General features: G+C 46.4%; 1 protein-coding gene across 2 annotated transcripts in view; it reads right to left on the bottom strand.

The window, feature by feature from the left end:
* Positions 1 to 20,317, bottom strand: part of BRINP2 (BMP/retinoic acid inducible neural specific 2) — a 101,354-nt gene that overhangs the window by 51,509 nt on the left and 29,528 nt on the right. The window contains exons 2-3 of one of the 2 annotated variants that reach the window (XM_019646387.1): positions 12,856 to 12,973; positions 7,315 to 7,661 (exon numbers count right to left, since the gene is read on the bottom strand). In XM_019646387.1, the coding sequence (XP_019501932.1) occupies positions 7,315 to 7,583 (269 nt within the window). In that variant the 5' untranslated portion in view covers positions 7,584 to 7,661; positions 12,856 to 12,973. The remainder of the gene's footprint in view (positions 1 to 7,314; positions 7,662 to 12,855; positions 12,974 to 20,317) is intronic. The other variant, XM_019646379.1, reaches the window with a different exon arrangement.

Raw genomic sequence — 20,317 nt, 5'->3', positions numbered from 1 at the left:
CTTTTTCCCTGCCTGATTGACTCAATATCTGTCTACTAAACCTCATTGAAAAGAAAACCAATCTTACCTTCTCCCCTTGGCCATCCTGGATTCTCCCTTCATTTCATGCACATTTTTGGTTTTTTCCATTTATTTTTCACACACCACCTTTGCAATCTTATTTCCAGCCAGGGTGGATAACCTGGGTATAGCCCCAAAAGACATGGGGAAATTTGGGCCAAGAGTCATTGTGTCCTGGGGGAACCTGGGGCTGGCATCCTGAGAATTCACTCTGACCTGGCATTCGAGGGCCAAATCTATCCATCGGCCGTTGGAAATGAGTACTAAGTGTCTTCTTTTCCGCAGCGCTTGCCATGCTACATTTCAATGTTTTCTGATGTGTGTGTTGTCACTCCAGCTAGACTGCTGAGCTTCCAGAAATCAGTCAAACCAATTTCTGTATCTCTTGTAGCCTGCTACGCTACCCAGAATGCTTTGCGCAAAGGAAAGGCTCGATAAAGTCCCGTGAGAGGACCAAGTGAGCGACTACAAGGTGCGGTAAGTTGACCCTGAATTCGATCTTTTCAACATAAATGATGTTGGCTTTCAGTTGAGCCAATGGGTTTATAGGACCTTAAGTCACCGCCTACCATGTCCTCAGCAGGAGAATATTCACACTTCATTTTTCCAAGGTAGAAAGGAAAGGGATAGCCTTTGGTCCTACCTTCTTCAGACATGCAGTTACTTTTACTTCATTTTACTCACCCCTCATGCAGAGAAATGACATGCGCCTCCAGGGGAGCTTTTGGAAATTGCACCCTGGAAGAAATCAGTGTCCCCAAGAGCTTTTTGGCATTTTGGAGGGACAAGATATGGTGGAAATAACACAGTGGGGCTGAGCAGGGGAAGAGGAACACAGTCACGTGCATCTTGACATTGACATTAGACACACAGGACTGGCTGCCCAGTTGCTAAGTCACACCTGTGCTCCCATGACTTTGGTTCTACTGCTCCTGGGTCTGCCACACCATTCCCCGAGCTCTGCACCCAGAGACTTTCCACTCGCCCACCTGAGTTTAGCCTGTGTGTCACCTTTTATTCCAGCTTTCTTTGACCTTTCTTTGCTGAGTGACCTAGCACGTTCTCCAAATGGACAGATCTGTAAGTTCCATCAGATCAAAACCTGTATCCTCCTTGTCCATCGTTTATTATGAGAATCTCGTAGAAGCACAAGCACAGAGTCGGCTCTCCAAAATGCTGATTGAATATTGTTCTTTGTAGACCCTTGAACTGTAGATGCTTGTTACTTGCTATTTCTCCTTGCTCCAGGAGAGCAGGACTCTTTCCCATTCAGTTCTTCGTACATTGCGGGAGCTTCCTGTAGGTCTGTTGCACTATGTGGTGTTTCCCATGTCAGAGATGGGGGTGGGACTCTGCACAAGGACAAGGATGTGAAAGGCTCAGCATCCAACACTTCTGGAATGAAATTCCTTGGATGAAGTCCTTATGCTGTGTCTGTAGTCTAGATTCCATGTTGTATGTCAAAGGTACCGAACACTTAGCCAGCACTGAACTCTTGATTACAGCAAATTCTAACCACCTTATTCTGCCCCTCCTCACCTTGTCACCTTTGCGGACTGAGAAATGGTTCCTGTGACCAGAACTGCAGGCTAATCATTGCCACATTGCCTCTCACTTTGCCCTCATTTGTTTTGCTAGTTTATGCACAATGCCATTCCCTCCTTCCGTCCCAACAACCTCCCAACAACCTCCCTTGTTGTCAAAATATAAGCCCAGGGAGGAATTCAGAGATCAACCAGTTTACAAAGGTGACAGCTGTTTCTCCAGGAGCGCCCCCTCCTTCCCCGCCTGTCCCAGAGGCCTGAGGACCACGGCTCCCCTTGTGGTCCTCTGCAGCTGTGTGATAACAACTTTTCCCCACCCCATAGCTATCATGAATGCCTAGGAAGGCACTGGGATTTACCCAGGCTGACTGAGGTTGCCTTTGGTTGCTGTCTATTTACATGGATTGTGATCTTAATTGGAGATGGTTCCTCTCCCAGGGTTTGCTGTTTATCCAAATCAGTGTTTGTTAGTCCATGAGAAGTGGTTGGGATGCTAAATCAGCTCTGGGGTTCCTCCTGTGAATGCGTCCACAGCTTCTCTCCGCTTCCTCACCTCTCCATCTCCTGGGAGGCACCCACAGGCTGGTTCTAGGCCCTCCAGCCTTTACTGCTTTAACATTTTTCTCCCAGCTGCTGGATCTGTTCTTATGAGTTCATGTGCCTTGGCACTAATAACTCCTAAATTTAACCTCGCTTGATTGCGATTCTATTTCAATGGTAACATCTTCCGTAAATGTACGCATGGCCTGAAGTGCATCATGGGAGATGCTGCTTTCTTCCTTCTCTACCCTGGTCATTCCTGCCCTCCTCTTCATCTCCCAAGCTTAGAGGGATCAACTATAATACTTCTCAAGCTTTAATGCCATGCATGCTGTTCGTCTGGGGCTCTTGTGGAAATGCAGGTCCCAATTCTGTAGGTCTGGTGAGGCCTGAGGGTCTGTAATTTTTACAAGCTCCCAAAAGACTTCTAATGTATCCCATCCCCTCACCCCCAACCCTTCCTTTCTAAAATAGAGGCAGCTACAAATGAGGGTGCTAATGGAGGTCAACAATCTGGAACTAGACCTAGTGTTGCTTTCCTCCCAACCACAGTGGTATACTCATTGTTCCTTATGATTCCTAACTTTCTCTTAATTTTAATTTATTCTTTCCAAGTTTTAAGTGTTTCATCATAGTGGCTTGGATTTTTTCCAATCCCATGATTATCTCTCTATTAAAGCCTTAATACAAAAAGAAATAATAAAAAAAAAAAACCAGACTGCTCATTACTTTGATTTGTAGCAAAGAGAGAATGGAACATTACTGCTAGAGTGTTTCGAGAAACCATATTTACATTTGCATCAGCTCAATTTAGGTGCCTGATTAGGTTGTGTGTTATGATGAAGATGCACTTACCAGTCAAAGGGAAGTGGCGTGGACTAGAGTAATGAGCAGGCGACTTCAAGTCAGTATCCCCGAGTGCTATTTCTGGCTGTGACTTGCTACCTGTCTGACCTTGAACAAGTCCATCTGGTTGCCTTGGACCCTAATAGCCCCCATCTGCCTCACAGGGCTGTTGTGAGAGGTTGATCACCTAAGTGTTTATTATAGTGGGGGCTATGGAGTGAAGCAAGGGAGGGGGGTTGGGTGTCCCAAATGGAACTGGAGATGGGATACCTGCACTTATAGCTCTTATCACTAGCCTGTTAAAAGACGTGTTTGAGAAGTGGCCTGATTGCTTACTTCATCTGACAGGGCTGAGGACATGCTGAGAGGTTGGTTAATGGAATTTAAAAGCTTGCCAAAAATTGGGCGAGATAGCCACGCCCAGCCTGTTATTTAGGAAGGCTTAATAAGGGTACAGATTGTCTCTCTTCTCATAATGGCACCATCTTGAGATTGTGCATTTCATCCCTGGGACCAGGGAGCTGGCAGTAAGTGGCCTCTGTAGGACATTCTAAGGAAGACCTGCTCAGTTGGCAATCCCTGACTTTAGGAGAAGGATCTTTACCTGTGGTAACTCTAAAACATGCCGGAAGCCATCTTGCTCCCTCAGGTAAGCCCACGAGACCAGTGAGACTGTGCCCAGGGAAGATGCATTCGTTTTGCAGCTGGGTTCCTCTCAAAGCAGAGAGATAGATTGAAGGGTAAAGGTCAATATGCTTTAAAATGGATAGAAAGAGAATATTTTTTTTTCCTTCTTGTATAGGTTGGTGGATGCTAAGCCAGCCAACAGACATTATCACAAAGATAGAGCCCATGGCTCTCATCTCATTACTGTTCTTGCACTGGCTAACATTTGTTGAGGACAATCTAATAATGATAGGTAGTATGAATTAAGCACTGTTCTAAGTGCTTTACATCAGTTCACTAATTTAATTTTCCCATTAATTCATTAGATGGACTCTATTATTGTCCTGATTTTGCAAATAAGGAAATTGGGGAACAAAGAAATGAAATAGTTTGCCCAACATTATACAGCTAGTAAGCCGCAATTCCAGGCTTAGAACCCAGGTCACCCGGCTGCAGAGCCTTTACTCTGAAGCACCTATGCCTACGTGAATACACACGTGAGATGGAGAGAACCATAGTCCTCGGGGGCCCAGAGTTAGAGAGGCCCAGAGCTCTTCTAGAATGGCCAGCCATCCCCTCAAAGCAAGAGCACACACTGATATCCAAACAAGAATGGGTGGGATTTGGAGCTTAATATTAGAACCTTGTAGTGTAATCTCGTGATCTGTTCATGTAGCTAGAGGAAAAGGAAGGTCTCTCTCCTGCTGTGAGAGCTTCATGTGATTCTGTACCAAATAGTCTAACCCCGTTCGCAAGTTTTATTCTTCCCCCATCACAGTTCATCTCCTTTCTTATGTGGAAAGCACACATGGATACCATTTGATTTCTGTGTACCAAAAGCTTTCTTAAAAAATCGAATGAAAGGCTAATTCTGATCGAGACCCAACATTTTACCACAGAACATTTCTGATATTCTCTATAAGCTTTTTCTCTCTCTACCCTTCTGGATAAAATGCCCTTCTGGTCACTGGGGATGACCTTTAGTGTATATTTGACCAGTTTTCTGTGACCCACTGTACTCAGAGTAAGCAAGGTCTATAATTTACCAGAGGGAGTTGCCACTAGAAACAAAAGGGGAAGGGATAAGACTGAATTGCCATAGGGATAATAGAGAGCCCTGCAACAAGTATCCACGGAGCCACCATTTTGCTTAATAACTACAGGCAAAACTCCCAGAATGCTCCTGGAGCAGTCGTGTGTGACCATTCTCTCGTTGCCCCACCAAAGAGTCACAAATCAAAATGCTGCATTCCTGTCAGAATGACTGGTTACTGTTTCCCCAAGTACAGGTTCATGTGCAATAACTGACCCCAGAGAAACAGAATGGCACAGTGTAAGAGCTTGTCACATTAAATGATCAGAAAACCATTACTGACTGATAGAATGGTTGATGGTGCAGAAGTGATTACAGACACTCCCCATGGGCCAGTTCAGGGCTGCCGCCCAGGCACTCAGTGGCTGCCAGGCTTAGAGCTGGGGCTTGACGAGGAGAAAAATCTGTTGAGGGGAGAAGGAAACTGATGGTTTATTCCCTTTAGTTCCTATAGCCCTTTGAAGTGGATAGTGGTGTTGTGATTCCCAGCCTGACATTTCAGTTCCAATATACTTTTTAAAAAATATAGTTTTGGTAATAATAGTGCTTCTGAAAGATTTGGGGCAAACTGAAAAGTCTAAGGTAAATTAAATCTTGTTTTCGTGGATTGGAGGAATTTGCTCCTTAAACACATTCAAGGGTGGTCTCTCTCTCTCTCCCTCCTTACCCACCCCCTCGGCCTCCCGAGGAATGGAAATATAATTCCTTGATAAAGAGAAGCATCACTTGAATTTACCTTGTAGAGAATTTGCAGGGGGCATATGTCTAGATTCTTATATATTTCCTGAAAGTCCAGTTAACTTCTTCCATTCATCTGCTTCTACCTGAGCAGGTGTTAAGTCAGCCACTCCCAGCCTGAGTTGGCCACACTCTGCCTCAGTGGCACTGTGTGAATTTCCACTGTAGTCTTTGGGGGATGGCAAGGACCAGAGCCACAGAAGCAGGGAGGGTGCACTGCAGTCCCTCCCGAGACCAGACAGGATCTCAGCACGGCAGAAGAGACATGGCCTGACAGGGAAGCTGGCCAGGCCACTCCTGCAGGCAGGGCTTTGTTTCTGTATACCTCTGCACCCATCAAGTACCAGCCCCCCAGATACCTGACCTCATCCCTTGGTCTGCATCTGCCTGTGGGACTCGTGGACCAGGAGAATGGCCTCTGTAAATGGCTGCGCTTGCCATTTGGGACTCTTTCAGTGCTCAAAACCTCAAAACCTGATTAGTGAGACCCCATCCTAACCTCAACAGATGGTGTGGTTCCTTCAGGAGTTAAATGAAAAAATTTTTAAAAAACTCTCAGAAATAGAAAAAAATGTCTCTAAATACATTTTAAGAACCCAGACTCTGGGGGTCTGACTACTTGGGAGTTAATCCCAGCTCCCCCATTTACTAGCTGTGTGCCCTTCAGCAAGTTTCTTAACTCCTCTGGACCTCCATGTCCTCATCTGTAAACAGGGAGAATAATTGTTTTCAACATACGGTTGTTACGAGGATTAAATGAGTTAATGTACATGAGGCACGTACAGGGCTCGATCTAGCAAGATGGCCAAAAACTTTAGTATGTTCATATGATTAGAAATGCATGTGCCAATGGTTAACGATAGCAACCTCTAGATGCTAAAAGAATAGGTGATTTTCTGGTTGTGTTTTTCTTTGTGCTTTTTCATAGCCTCTCTCGTTGTTTACATTACAAACTAATTTGTCATTGGAAAACCAGTGTCTTTGGTAAAAGAACAAAATTCAGGGACGCTCTCAGGGCTGTCTGAAGATGAGGGCAAGGTGAGGTCGCAAAGGATGTGATGACAAGAGGACAAGTGGACAGAGGGGTGAAGGGGAAGTTTGAATTTGGGGACATGCTCATGGGAGCCCTGAGGTGAGGGTTTCGAGGCACCTTCTGCTTTGGAAGTGCTGGTCCGGCAGTGAGGAGTATGTCCCTGTATTGTCCCTCTCAGGTGGACCGGAGGGTCTCGTGCTTGACTTCCTGCTAGCTCTGAGGCTCCTGAGGTCGGGCTTAAGGGGCTAGGAAGGCGCAGCCCGTTTCCAAGGGCAAGGCCAGCTGAGGTTGCGGTGACGACAAGGGTGAGGGCAGGCGAGTTGCTGACCCCCGCAGGGCTCCCCAGTCCTCAGAAGGAGGGGCTGGAGCTATCTTGCCTTCATTTGCATGTCTAGGTAATTACAACTCATAAACGTATCTAACCCATTAGTTAAAACCCGGCCCCAGCATTTGCCTCTAACCTCCTGCCGCAGCACCGGCCCCACGCTGACTCCGTGCCTCCTGATTTGTCCTCAATTTATAAGCAGCACAGCCTATAAATAGAAACCCTTTTGCTAAGTTCCCCCAGGAGGCATCAGCAGGTTTTCCAGCTTGGATGTGTTTTCTTCTTTCTTTTTTTAAACACCATCATGGCAGGCTTATTTTCCCTGCCGGCCTCTCCTCCAGCTCTCACCCCCCGTTCAGTCGGCCGCGTGCCAGCTGGCTGAGCGGCACACCGGCGGGCCTGCCCAGGTTGGGTTCTGGGGGAGACCCCGGTCTCAGTCGGGAGGGGGGGAGTCCCCGTCCCCACTCACCTGTAGATCCTGTACCTGGTGGTGAAACCCTGGCGGTACCGCTCCACGAAGTCCGCGTACTCCTGCGCGCGGTGGAAGGGGCCCCGGTCGGTGAGCAGCCAGTCCAGGGGCGTCTGGCCGGCCGAGGAGGCATGCTGCTCTGGGACCACAGCGACAGCCGTGGCCGAGACAGCCAGCACCCAACCGGGGAGGCCCAGTGCCAGCAGGGTTGCCCATGGGGCTGCTGCCGGCCGCAGCCCTCTAAACCGAGTGCCACACTGCCACCTCATGCTTCTCCCGGCCGGTTGGTTTCTTCATTCTCTCACCACACTCTCCCGCTCTGTGCCGCTCCTTCAGGGCCCCTGGACCTAGAAAAGTACACACGGACGTGTCAGTCGAACACCCTGATCTTACCCCATGGGCCTGTGAGCATCAAACAGCACTGGGCTGGGCCCGTTCTAGCCATCCTTCCTCCTAGCAACGCATCTCCATTTAGGCGTGGAGCTAAGTGTGGACGTGTATTTCATTTCGTGTTACAGTAATCCTCTAGGAAACACCACTCTCATCATTTTGCAGATGAGACGATGGGGTTTAGAGAGATTTAGAAGAAAGTTTGCTTAAGCTCCAGTAGCTTCTATGGGAAGAAAGCAGAATTTTGAACTCAGGTGGTCTGATTCTTAGCCTTTATTAGTCTGTTGCTTCCGTGTTTCCAACGTTGATTCCACATCATTCGCTTCTGCCTTCCTCTCAGAAATGTTTGCAATGTTTCAATAATAGCCTCAGAGACTGTGTGCTGCCCCTAGAAACCTGATGTTACGGGGAAGAGCAAGTCATAAGGCAGAGAGAAGCAGTGACATTCCATCACGGCTATGAAGCTGCGGGAACTTGTGCAAATCACCTTCCTTCTCTGGGTTTAGGTTTCTCTTAGTGAAAATACAGAGGCTTTGAACATCTGATCCTTATTTTGCAGCAGGCCCTGCAGGGATGGAGTCAGAACAAGAAACCCAATTGCCCTAACACCATCATCAGGGAGCAGACACGCGCATACAAGGATACCTGTTACGGTGTCCCTCTCCCCGCCTTGGAACCTGAAAGCTCCCCGAGGGCGGGGCTGTTTCCTTCTATCCTAGCTCCTGAGGGTACACAGCAGGCCTTCAGAGACCCTGCTCGAAGGAATGAATGCGTGCATGCCCTGTCTTCTCTTAGTAGAAGGGAAGGTGCCAGGAAAGGTGACCTTGATTTTCAGAAACCTTGGCTTCCTTGTGACTTATCACAGGCCTTTGATTTCCAGTGTCTGCACTTGGTCTGAGGATAACCAGTCACCTTTATCAACCTCTGGGCAGATGCAGGGGGGGCTGGTTCACTACTGTGGGGGTTCTTACAGTTGCATTCATTTCTTCAGTCTTTAATTTCCAGCACATGCTGTGCGAGTCTCGCCCATCTCACCTCACCAGCACCACTTCAGCATGCTAGAATGACCTCCAGCCCATGGCACCTGTAATTGTAGGCTTTGAAGACTTCCTTTGGCTTTCAAACCCCAGAGATAGGCTCTCTGGGGATGAAGCAAGGGGAGATAACTCCCTGGCACTTCCAGAGTCCTGTAAGGGCAGGCAAAGTGGGCCTTGGCATTTGGTCCATGCCCCCTTCCAGAGTCCCCCAGCACACTCTGGGATGGCCCCAGTTTAACAAAACCACCAGATGTGCCTTGGACCAATGCAAACCCTGAAGTGGCTGCCCACAGGCTGGGGCCAAGTATATAAACCCTGAATACTCCCAGCCTAAAGTCTGGCCTGAGCCTGAGAGGTCCCGAGCCTCAGCATTTGTACAGGACACTCTCAAAAGGGTTGCAGTCCCTGCTTATAAGGATGGAGGCATACAAGCATGAGTGCATGGACTTTCAGAGTCACTCTTCCACTCCAGCCAGGAGGTGTTGACCACCTACTATGCTGGGTGATTCTTACAAGCTGCTCCAGTTAACTCTCACAGTTAGTTTGTTATTATATAGGCATTATTAGTATAGGTTTACATGTCATTGGTGCTCAGAGGAGCTGAGCTAGGAAGATGCAGAGACAGAAGGTGACCCTAGATCTGGCTCTATGTCCAGACCTTGCCAAAAAAGCTGTGCTGCCCAAGAGCTAGAGTGGGCAGCAAGACAGACCCTCACTCAATGGACTGGTTGAGAGGGGCTGAAAGAAAAATAATGAGGCAACACCGCCCTACTGGATCTTAAAAGATATAATATTCTAATAATTAAAATATGAAATACTGGCACACAAATTAAATGGGCAGATCAATGATGTCGAACAGATAGCTCCAAAACAGAGCCTGTTATACATAAGAACTTATATATTTTAAAAAGCATTACAGACTAATTGGTTAGGGGATGGACTATTTTATACATCATGTTAGGAAATTAGTTCTAGATGGATTTAAAAAGTTAGATATAAAAAGTAAAACTGTAGAAGGAAGAAAAATCTCCAAGTGTTCTATATAATAAGCCTGCGTCACTTTTAAATCAGAGGGAAAAGCGATATAAACTAAAAGGAGAAATCAGCCTTGCACATGGGGATAGGCTTTTTTTTTTTTAATGGGATATAATCTGATGAGGATGCCCAAAATATTTCTCATTTAATCATTCACACATTCATCTATCGAGAAACATAAATTGAGAATTAAGTGCCAGACGCCATGCTAAGCATTGATAACATGGAAGCAAATGCTCGGGACATTATCAGAAACTCCACCGTTCGTGATTAATTCCTTCCTAAAATATTGTTTCTGTTTTTAAAGGCGTTGTTTATGGAGGGGAGGGAGGCATGTTTATTTTAGAGACTGGGGCTGTTTGACACAGCAGGCCGTGGCTGCAAACCCAGCTAGGAGAATGTGCACGGACATGGTGAGGACACGCTCAAAGGCAGGATTCTAAAGTGGCCCCGGGTTTCCCTTGCCTTCCTCTGTGTGCCCTGTACAATCCCCTCATCTTAAGTGTGGACAGGACTTCACGCTATGATAGGACACCACTCCCATGGTCACCTCGCTAGTCAGTTGACTTGGAGTTCATATTGGGTCGTTGGGAAAGTCATGACTCATTTTTGCGTTGAAAAACACAGAAAAATACGACATGACTTTCCCGACGACCCAATACAACGGGGATGTATCCTGGGTGGGCCTGACCTACTCCAGTGAACCTTTACAAGTGGTTGATGCGTCAGAGACAAGCTCCTGCTGGCCTGGGAGGAAGCACACCGCCATTTCTCTGAACAGCCGATGGGAGCCAGCCGCAAGGGGTTGGGCGGCCTCTAGGAGTGGGGAGTAATTCCCAGTCAATAGCAATAAGGATATGGGAATTTCAGTCATAGAGCCCAAGGAAATGAATTCACCAATAACCACAGGAACCTGGATGGGAACCCTGAGCCCCAGCTGAGAAGTGACCCCTTGGCTGATACCTTGATGTCAGTCTGGTGAGACCCTGAGCAGGGGACCCCGGAAACCCACACCTGGAACTGCCCCGCAAAAGCTGCAGGATAGTACAGTTGTTGTTTATTGTTTCGTGCCACTAAGTTTGCGGTAATTTGTTACACAGAGACCTGAAAGATAAGGGTACCCCTCCCCCATCCTGTGCAAGGCCTTGCCTGGTGAGGGTTCTCCGTGCAGCGGGAAGCCTACCTGCTACCCTCTGCGGGGGAAAAAGCCAGCATGGCAGTTTCTCGAGCAGAAGTGATGCTGATCGCCTCCCCTAAATGTGACCATTTCCATACCCCCCACCTGGACTTCGGAGCTCTCTGGGTCAGAGGCCAAGGCTTTGTTTTATAATTCTAACACTCTCACGCCACTGGTCCTCAAAACTACGTGATGCATCCATTGCATGCATTTCATCGAGGGATCCTTGTGAGCCAGGCACCCGTGTGGCCTTGGTCCAGCCACTGTACCTCTTGGTGCCCTGTGCTGTAATACAGGGGTGGTGGCCGCCACCTCACCTATGAAACAAGGGTTTTCTAACGGCAGGCGAGAGCGTATGTGAAATGCTGTGTGCTCTTGGAGAGAAGCGACCGCTGTTAAGTCAATGTAGCTGCTTGTCATGCTTTGTTTGTAATTATACTTTTTCAGAGCTCTCATTGTGCTGGAACCTGCCTGGTTTTAGGAGTATCAGCTTTAGAATCAAATGGTTTTGATTGTCGGGCCCAGTCTGCTGAGCACAGCGAGAGCGCCCGGATTCCGGGCTGACTGCGCCTCTGAAAAACTTGGCCTTGGGTCACATGGTTTCCGCTTCATTGGCTCTCCTCAGGATCGCAAGTTGTTTTAACTAAAAAAATCTCTTTTTAAGAAAGAGGAGTTTTAAACAAGTTTCAAAATTTTCTTTTTTAAAGAAAGCCCTAGGATATGTTCCATTAACTTAAAAAAAAAAAAGACAAAATAATTGCTGCATTGACAGTTGTATAAACATTAGGCTCCTTAAGGGGGACAGTTTTTGGCCATTTCCTGTTTATGCTCCACAAATCACATCACCAGAAATTTTATAACAGCGACTTGTCAAGCAAATTTTAACTGGTGGAAGTCTCATGGCGTCTGGTGGTATCGCTAATTAATATTCAACAGGTTATATTTAGCACCTTCCTCGTGACACTCCTAGGTGTCCTTTTTGTCCCAAAGCTGACTGTGTAACTAAACCTCCATGTCACCTGTGAGTAGAGTAAAGTAATAGTGAAGCCTAGCTCTTTGATGAAAAAGTTATAACTTGCAAAAGCCAAATAATTGCATTTACTTAACCATACTTAAGGCAGCGTTTTACACCTACCGAAATAATAAATTAGCTTTGGACCCAAGGTACAAGTAAAAGAAGCCATGGGTTTTACTTTGTGAGTACATTAGCTCAAATCTGTTCACGAAACTACGAATTCAATGGGTTACAGAGAGAAAACGTCCTATATAGATGAAGTCACATGAGAAGTAGCCAGCACAGTCTTCAAAATAGGGGCGCTTATAAGAAATCTGTCTTCACCACCCTGAGATTATCACCCCACTGAGGAGTTCTGGGCACTCTTTTGTGTCTTCCTGTTGGTCTCAATCTCCACTGATACTAGGATGTGTCAGTAGATAGAGCCGCTAGGGTTTGGGGCATCAGCTGCTCGTCTACTAAATCGTGACAAGTCAGACAGAAGTAGAGTTTCCTCTTGAAAACTGTGGCAATGCAGGGGTTGTATGTTGGAGGAGTTAAGAATATGGCTAAGCTATTGTTAGAGGCCAGAAGAAAAGGATAAATAGGTGTGAAAGTATTATTATAATTAACAAAATTGTTAATGATGTTAACAATTATCATAAATCATTTAGTATTTGTCTGGAAGTGCCTGCTTATGAAGCATGGATAATAAACTCAATCTTTATCTCCCAGATCTTATGTTCCCCTTTTAATGGATGGGAATACTGAAGCTAGGAATGGATACGTGAATGGCACAAGGTCATGTATTTCAGTGGTCTACCCACTCTAGATCCTATACTATTTACACCTCACTGCACCACTGACTTGATTTATAGCTATGAAAACGTGAGGGCTTTGCCACTTACGAGCCGGTGCCTTGGGAGCCAGTCACTTCCCTCTGGGAGCCTCCCCTTGGTCGTCAGGAAAATGCATTAAGAGGTAAGATGAGCTCTGTGATCCTGCCAATGGCCAAATTCCATAATCCTATGTGAACACAAGGGCCACAAATGTAACGGAAGAGGCATCGAGATTTCAGTCTCTTGGGAGAGGAAGCTGTGAGTTTCAGAAAGGGAGTGAAGCATAAGAGAAGTGAAGTATAAAGCAGAAATTCCTGCCTATTGGAGCAGTGACATTTAATAAAATGATTAGGCAGTGACATTAAATAAGTTTTCAAGCCATTTGAGTGGTTAATTGGCCAACTCTATTGAGGAGATGTTTTCCTGAATAAATCTGAGGGCGTCCATGGTAAAAACTCACAGAAAGTGTTATTTGTTCTAGTCCTCATAACAATTTGATGCAAAACCTCCTATTTTGACTAGAAAGGGAGGGTGGACAGGAGAAATGACAGGATATTCCGGGGTGAAGTTTCCAACAGGGCAAGGGTACAAGATCAACGAGTGCCATTCTCCCATCGTGTTGGGGTGACCTGCAGCCTCAACAGAGGGGCCAACCCGACAGTGAGCCCCAGGCTGGACTTGAGAGAGCTTCCGCATGGCCCCTGATTCCCCCATGTGACCCCAGGCAGTGTGACACCCCAACTGCCACTCTCCCCTCCGGGCTCTGTGATACGACCTTCGGCTCCACCCCCAGAACTGGCGTGGACTGGCAAGCTAGTGGCTGCTTTTCCCCACTGCTAGTCAGGAAACGACTTAGAATAGGTGAGGCACATGGATACTGTCCTTGCATTAAGTTAACAATACTAATGATAATTTGCGCACAGGTGAGCACTAATCATAATTCCTATTTACTGAATGTCCTTACATTCATCTGAGGCCTTTAAGAGGAGAGGCTGGGAGAGGTGAAGGGGCTGGCTGGAGGCAGCTCCACAAGGAAACAGAAATGAAACTCGAATATTCTGACTCCAAGATCCATCATGCAGTTCTCTTCAGCCTCACTCACCTCTGCCTGTTAGCCAGTCAGGTATTAAGCCATTTCTATGCATTGAGGGCTGTACTGCTTGATGGCAGAAAATCTGATGAATGAAACAAACCTGGCATTTGCCCATATCGGGCTGGAACACAACATAGGACTTGAGGATCCTGGAATGAGCTTAAAAGAATGGTATATATGTGTGTTTCTCCCTCTCCCTCTCCCTCTCCCTCTCCCCCTCCCCCTCTCCTTCCTTCCCTCCCTCCCTCTTCTCTTATGAGACCTTGTAGGCTCCATCCCCTCAGGGCGCCATATTTATAGGTTCCTGCTATGTGATAACCAGCCCTTCACTCATCAAGGACAGACTCATCTGTCAGTTGCAGAGTCCTCATACTTGCCAGCCGGGCGTCCTTGGCACTTTTCTTGGCGAGACAAACTAACTGACAGGCTTGCCCAGAGCCTTGCGTGATCAAGTCCAGGTCACAGTGTGCAGACCAGGGAGGCCCCGCTGCCCCAGAGCTTCCCTTGAGGTCACACGGGTCTCCAGCAAAGAGAAAGAGGGCACTGCCAATCAAGTGGAACCTCTAAATGGAAAGTTGCACATTTCAGAGTCTTTAAAACCCGATCTCCATACAGATGAACTATTCTCCAAAACATTTCCGTAACACTCCTTCCTTAAGGAAGCCCGGCAGCTCCTCATGGCCTGATAACCGATCTGCCTTCCTCTGAGGCACTGAGACCCCCACCAGCTGCTCCCTGGGCAGCGGTCACCCGCACAGACCACCGAGCCAGAATGCCTGGCTTCTCACGTTGGCGTCACCTCTCTTGCCTCAGCTTCCCGTCTGTTAAAAATAGGGCTCATCATACTAGTGCCTCCTCGTAGGGCTGTGAAGATTGACTTAATGTTGGTAAAGGCCCTAAGAAGCACCTGACCCGTGCTGAGTGCTGTGTGTGTGTCGGCTATGCTTTCTTCCAATGCTTCAACATACGCTATTAGAGCCACAAAGAATCCCAAAGGAGTCCCTCGGCACCACCTCATCCAGTATGGGGTTTGTTTTGTTGTCATTGTTGTTTACAGGTGAGAAAGCTGTAGCCTGAGAAGGTCCAGTTCTCTGATGAAAAATGTGTCCTCGTTAGCCTTTGGGGGGGTCCCTATAGGTCACTCGGAGTGGCCTCACTGGTCCTCGTCCCATGTTCCTCCATAGCTAATGACTGCAGAGGTGGGCAGGCCAGGGCCCTTGTGCCTTTAGCCTGTGACCCCCGACACTTGACCCCAGATTGTCTGGCGATGGGCCTCACCTTTGTACTCACTTCCATCTGTTTCCTCCCTGTGAGTCTATATACGTCTCTCATGTCTTTCTGGCTCATTTTCTCCAAGAAACCTTCCAAAGCGAGGCTCTGTGTTGATTACTTGATTACTTTGTGCTCCTACAGCCTCTGGTCTGTGATTAATTTGTACTTGTCATGTCATGGAACTGGGGGGAAGGGCTGACGTCCCAGAGATTGCCTGGCCCAGCAGAGGTCAGCAGCCTGGAGTGTGTGTATGGAGGGGAGGCGTATGGCGACAAGGAGAGCAGTAACTGATATCTCGGGTTGGGATATATTTTTGTATTTTGGAATATTTTGAAAACCCCTTAAGGAGATTTTGCTACGACTCTCCGGTAATGGAATCCCCTTCACGCTGTACGATAGATGAGAAAACGAAGGGCCACCGAAGCGCAGTGAGTTATTCAAGGTCACGCCACTGATTTGGGGCCAAACCAGGACTTGAACCTGCGTCTCTCAATACTTCGTCCAGAGTTCATTCTGCCTCTATTTATTTCATGCATGTCAGTGGTAAATTGAAATGTCCATAAGCCAGATCCCGTGAATTCCAGAGTTACCATCATCGTCATTGCCAATCAGGTTTAGGTATCAGTTACTATCTGCCAGACACTGGTCCAAAAACGTTCCATTCACTGACACATTTAATTCTTGTAAAACCCCATGAAATTGAGTTATTCCCATTTCACAGAGGAGAAAACGCAAGAACAGAGAAGCCAATAATGTTCTCCCAAGAAAGTCCTTTGTACTCTAAATGACCTATAAACCTAAGATCCAGGGGCTTTTCTCTCATAAGGGTGCTGTCGTCACAGGAGGTTATCCTAGATTCCTCTAAGTCACTCTCATTAAAAAATTACCACGGATTGATGAAAAGTCTAGAATCTTAGAGTGTAAAGGTAGGACTTGCCTAAAATCATTTTCCTGGCTTGGATAAGGACGTGTAAGCCTCTACTTTGGAGGAAGCTGTGTGGCTCCTGTTTAGATGGCCTGTCAGCACAGCCTGATGGGAAGGCAGTTATATTTTACTGTACTGTCTTAAAATGATAAGTCTAGAATATTCCTCCAATCTGGGTGCTGGTGGACAACTTACAATTGCTGGTTCCTTGTGTGCCCCTGTGTTACAGTGCTCTTCCGTCAGACCTCAAACCCAGCACAGCCTGTGCCCAAGTTCCCCATCCCCCACTTTCTGCCCAGTCTCAGAGTGTCTCCTAAGGGATAAGCCGCTTGCACCCTTGCAGGCTCCTGCTCTCAGCTCCCCCACTTCCTGTCGTAGGGAGACAGACCTGTCAGACTTGCTTGCCCCTTTACGTGATTCTGAATCTCACCACCACCTCTTTCTTTATATATTCTGGACAACAGGTTGGTCCTCCTGTTACCAAGATAGCCTGAATCACGCAGTTGGCCCAGCCTCTGGGTGTGCCCTGCCACTCTCCCTGAACCCACCTCCTGAAGCTGGCGTAGTGATCCACTCATGCCCCCAGTGGGCAGCTGGAGAGGAAACTTCCTCTTTCCCAGCCTCCTGCCCACCAGTCTGGCTTCCACTGCTTAAGCCCCAGCTCAGGCCGCAGCAGAGCGAGCCTCTGTATACACAGAGGATAGTTTAAGTGTTTCTCTCAGGCCTGCAAAGCCAATAAACCTAAACCAATCACACAGACATTGCTCACCCTGTGCCGGCTGCAGACCTGAGGCGGGGGTTCTCCATTCTGGCCCGTGGTCTGCAATGTTACTCTTGCTCTTGGCTTTCTGCCAAGCCTGTCATCGAACCTGAACTGTTAGCCCAAGCTCTGCCCGATTCGGGCCTTGGCATGGACCAGAATGTGAAATGATAATGCCCTGAGCTGTGCCAAACAGCATGGAGCTCCTGAGAGGTTACAAATGCAGCTGTGACCAGCAAACACATTGTTTCCGGGATTGTGTTTGTAAATATATAAGTTGCCCGACAGCTTGTGGAATTAAATATAGATGCTACATCACAAACTCTAGCTAAAATAAACTATATGCTGCTCAATGAATGTCAATCAGTACACGAGAAAGAACCATTACCCCTCTTTGTAACATAGTCCAAAGAATCCACCCCTAAGTGCTTTCCTTTGTTTGTGTTTTAGGTTATTGGGCTTTTGGTTTGTTTTGCTTTGAAGAAAGTGACTTTTCCCCCCATAGACTGTCCTCCTCCCCCCATAGGTTTTTGACTGGTACTGGTGGGCAGCGGGAGGGGGGGAGCAGACAAGGTGGGTATAATTGGTAAGGCTGCTGCATTGGGTTTGGTGTGTATAGGGTGGTGGCCAGCCAGCTTGGAGGTTACCAGGTAGATAAGGAAACCCCAGTCAGCCCTTTGGGACTGCTGGCCTTGGGGCACGTTTCTAAAGATGTGGTCCGAGGCCCACTGGTGGTTGTTTGGAAAGACCTTATGATGGAGAGCAAGCATGTCCATCACTGTGTGTCCTTTCTCCATTTCTTGAACCAAATGACTCTCCTTCCCTTACGTTGATTTCTACAGGTGCTTGTATGTTAGCCACCTCTTACATTCATAATGGCAGGTTACCTGAAGTTGGTTTTCCTACACTACAGTCAGCACACTGGAGAAGTTTACTGAGCGCGCTTGTTCAGTCTTCAGCTGAGACGGTGTTGCCTCATCATTCTGGGCATCAGTGCAAAGCCCCCACTGCCCTGCCCAGATTGCCATAACCCTTGCAAAATGAAGGGTGCTGTGACCTCACGGCAACCTCGGTGTTGTCTTAAGGAGTTAAGGTTTTCCTGTGTTTGATCATTTGGGATTTATGCAGTCGCTATGTTGTTGCCAGTTTTATTTATCTGTTTGTTTGTTTGCTGGGTTCCTCTCCAGTTCTTTAACACCAAGGATTTTCTCCAGTAAAAAGCGGAACTGTTGACATAGACGGCAGCGATTGAGGCACTCTTGTGCAAAAAGGTTTAAGAGCCTCCAATGGAAGGACTAGGGTTATTCTTTAAAACATATCACTTCGGACTTCATTCTGGCTCATCAAACCCTTTGCAAGATGTGGTAGTAAGTTTCCCACTTCCTTCCTTTTAAGAAACTTAATAAACATCTACTCATTCATCCAACTAATGTTTATTGGGCAAAGAACAATCCATTTAGCTAAAATGTAAAATGCATGAAGGAGACGGTGGGAGAAAAGACTAGAAGGTAATGCTTGGATTCCTTTGAAAGAAAACATTAGTGCAAATTCTTATTATAATTCTCTTATGACAAGCCTGATTAGCCAGAGTCACATTACGAAGACGCTGTGCTGACCAGAACCTGCATACATCTATAACTCAGTGATAACTGAGGCTCGAATCAGTGATTTCCAAATCAAAACTAAGATTAAATTATTTGCAGCCTAATTTTATATTGTATCATTGATCTTCAGTCCACATCTTTGGGAAGGTAGTATAAAGTAACTCTATTAAGAATTTTAAAAATTAAGTCAGATATTCCATTCCTCAAACAAGGAAATATAGACAGCCAATTCTTCATCAGAAATACTTGATGCTGTATTTATACTTGAAATAATTTACAGTTGAAAAAAACAAATTCGCATACCCAAGGTATTCCAAGCATACTTCAATTTTTTCTAATAACAGAATTGAGTGTAAGTTTTAAAATTTGAATTAATTGAAATTAAAGAAAATGGAAAAGCTTAGTTTCTTGGTTGCATGAGCCACTTATGAAGTGCTTTATAGCCACATGTTTCTAGTGGCTTCCATATTGGCCATCACAGGGCTAGGCAGACCCATGATTCACCTGCTCCTATGTATTCCTGTGCACACACATTGCTTACCCCCATTTCCAAACATGGAGACACACTGTAACTTTAAGAGAAGAAGTATACACTCTTTTTTAAAATTTATTTTTCAATTACAGTGAACGTACAATGTTATATTAGTTTCAGGTGTTCAACGTAGTGATTAGACATTTATATAACTTATTAAGTGATCCCCTGATAAGTCTAGTACCCACCTGACACCACACATAGTTATTACAATATTATTGACTCTATTTCCTATGCTGTACTTTACACCCCTGAGACTATTTTGTATAACTCTCAATTTGTACTTGTTAAGTGTCCATCAATAGACGAATGGGTAAAGAAGTAGTGGTACATGCATACAATGGAATATTACTCAGCCATAAAAAGAATGAAATCTTGCCATTTGTGACAACATGAATGGACCTAGAGGATATTATATGCTAAGTGAAATAAGTCAGACAGAGAAAGACAAATATCATATGATCTCACTTACATGTGGAATCTAAAGAAAAAAATGCACAAACCAAACAGAAACAGACTCATAGACACAGAGAACAAACTGATGGTTGCCAGATGGTAGAGGGGTCGGAGAATAGGTTAAAAAGGTGAAGGGATTTATTTTTTTAACAAAACAACGCATTATTTTTGTAATCAGAAAAACAAAAAAGAAAACTGAAAATCCACCTTTTTTCTGATTTAAAAAAAGTGAGTGTGAGATATTAGAAGGGCTCTTCTGTTTCCATTTTTCTCATCATTTATACGATGGAGTGATACCTGCCTTAGCGGTTCTCACTAGAGAGCAGCTACTGATTTGAACAGCTGGTCAGACAACCCTCTCATTTCCAACTGTCTCAGCGCCTCACACTTGGTTGCTCCACTTGTGTGAGGCGGAGCTGGGGTTTAGTTGAAACACAGAAACAACTCATCACGCTCATTCACAAACGTTGCTCCTTCAGCTATCGCCTGTCCCTGCCATCCTTGACATTCTGCCAAGTGTACTGCCTTCTGCTGACTCAGCCCCTGGCCAGGCAGCCTGTGGGGATGGCCCCTCCAGATCCTGGAACTGTCACTGGTGACTGAGCAGGACGGGGCTTTCTGTCACACCCCACCCATCCTCACTCTCTGCCCTAAGGAGCTGCCCCAAGGCTGAAACTGCCCTCCTGACATCGCAGCTGGGAGCAATTAGCCATATGCTTTCTGAACTTGTCCCCTGAAGTTTCAATTCAAGAAACTTGCTCTCAGTTCTCATGTGTATGTTTGTTTGTTTGCTTGTTTGTCGTTTGTTTGTTCATCCTGACTTAGAACCCCTCCCCTCGAGGGACACTGCAGGCTATGATTCAGATTGTCTTTGCACAACACCTAGAGA

Source organism: Hipposideros armiger, unplaced genomic scaffold (assembly GCF_001890085.2).
Source record: "Hipposideros armiger isolate ML-2016 unplaced genomic scaffold, ASM189008v1 scaffold_6, whole genome shotgun sequence".
NCBI lineage: Eukaryota > Metazoa > Chordata > Mammalia > Chiroptera > Hipposideridae > Hipposideros > Hipposideros armiger.
The sequence above is the reverse complement of the archived record's forward strand: the minus strand, read 5'-3'. Positions and strand labels throughout refer to the sequence as shown.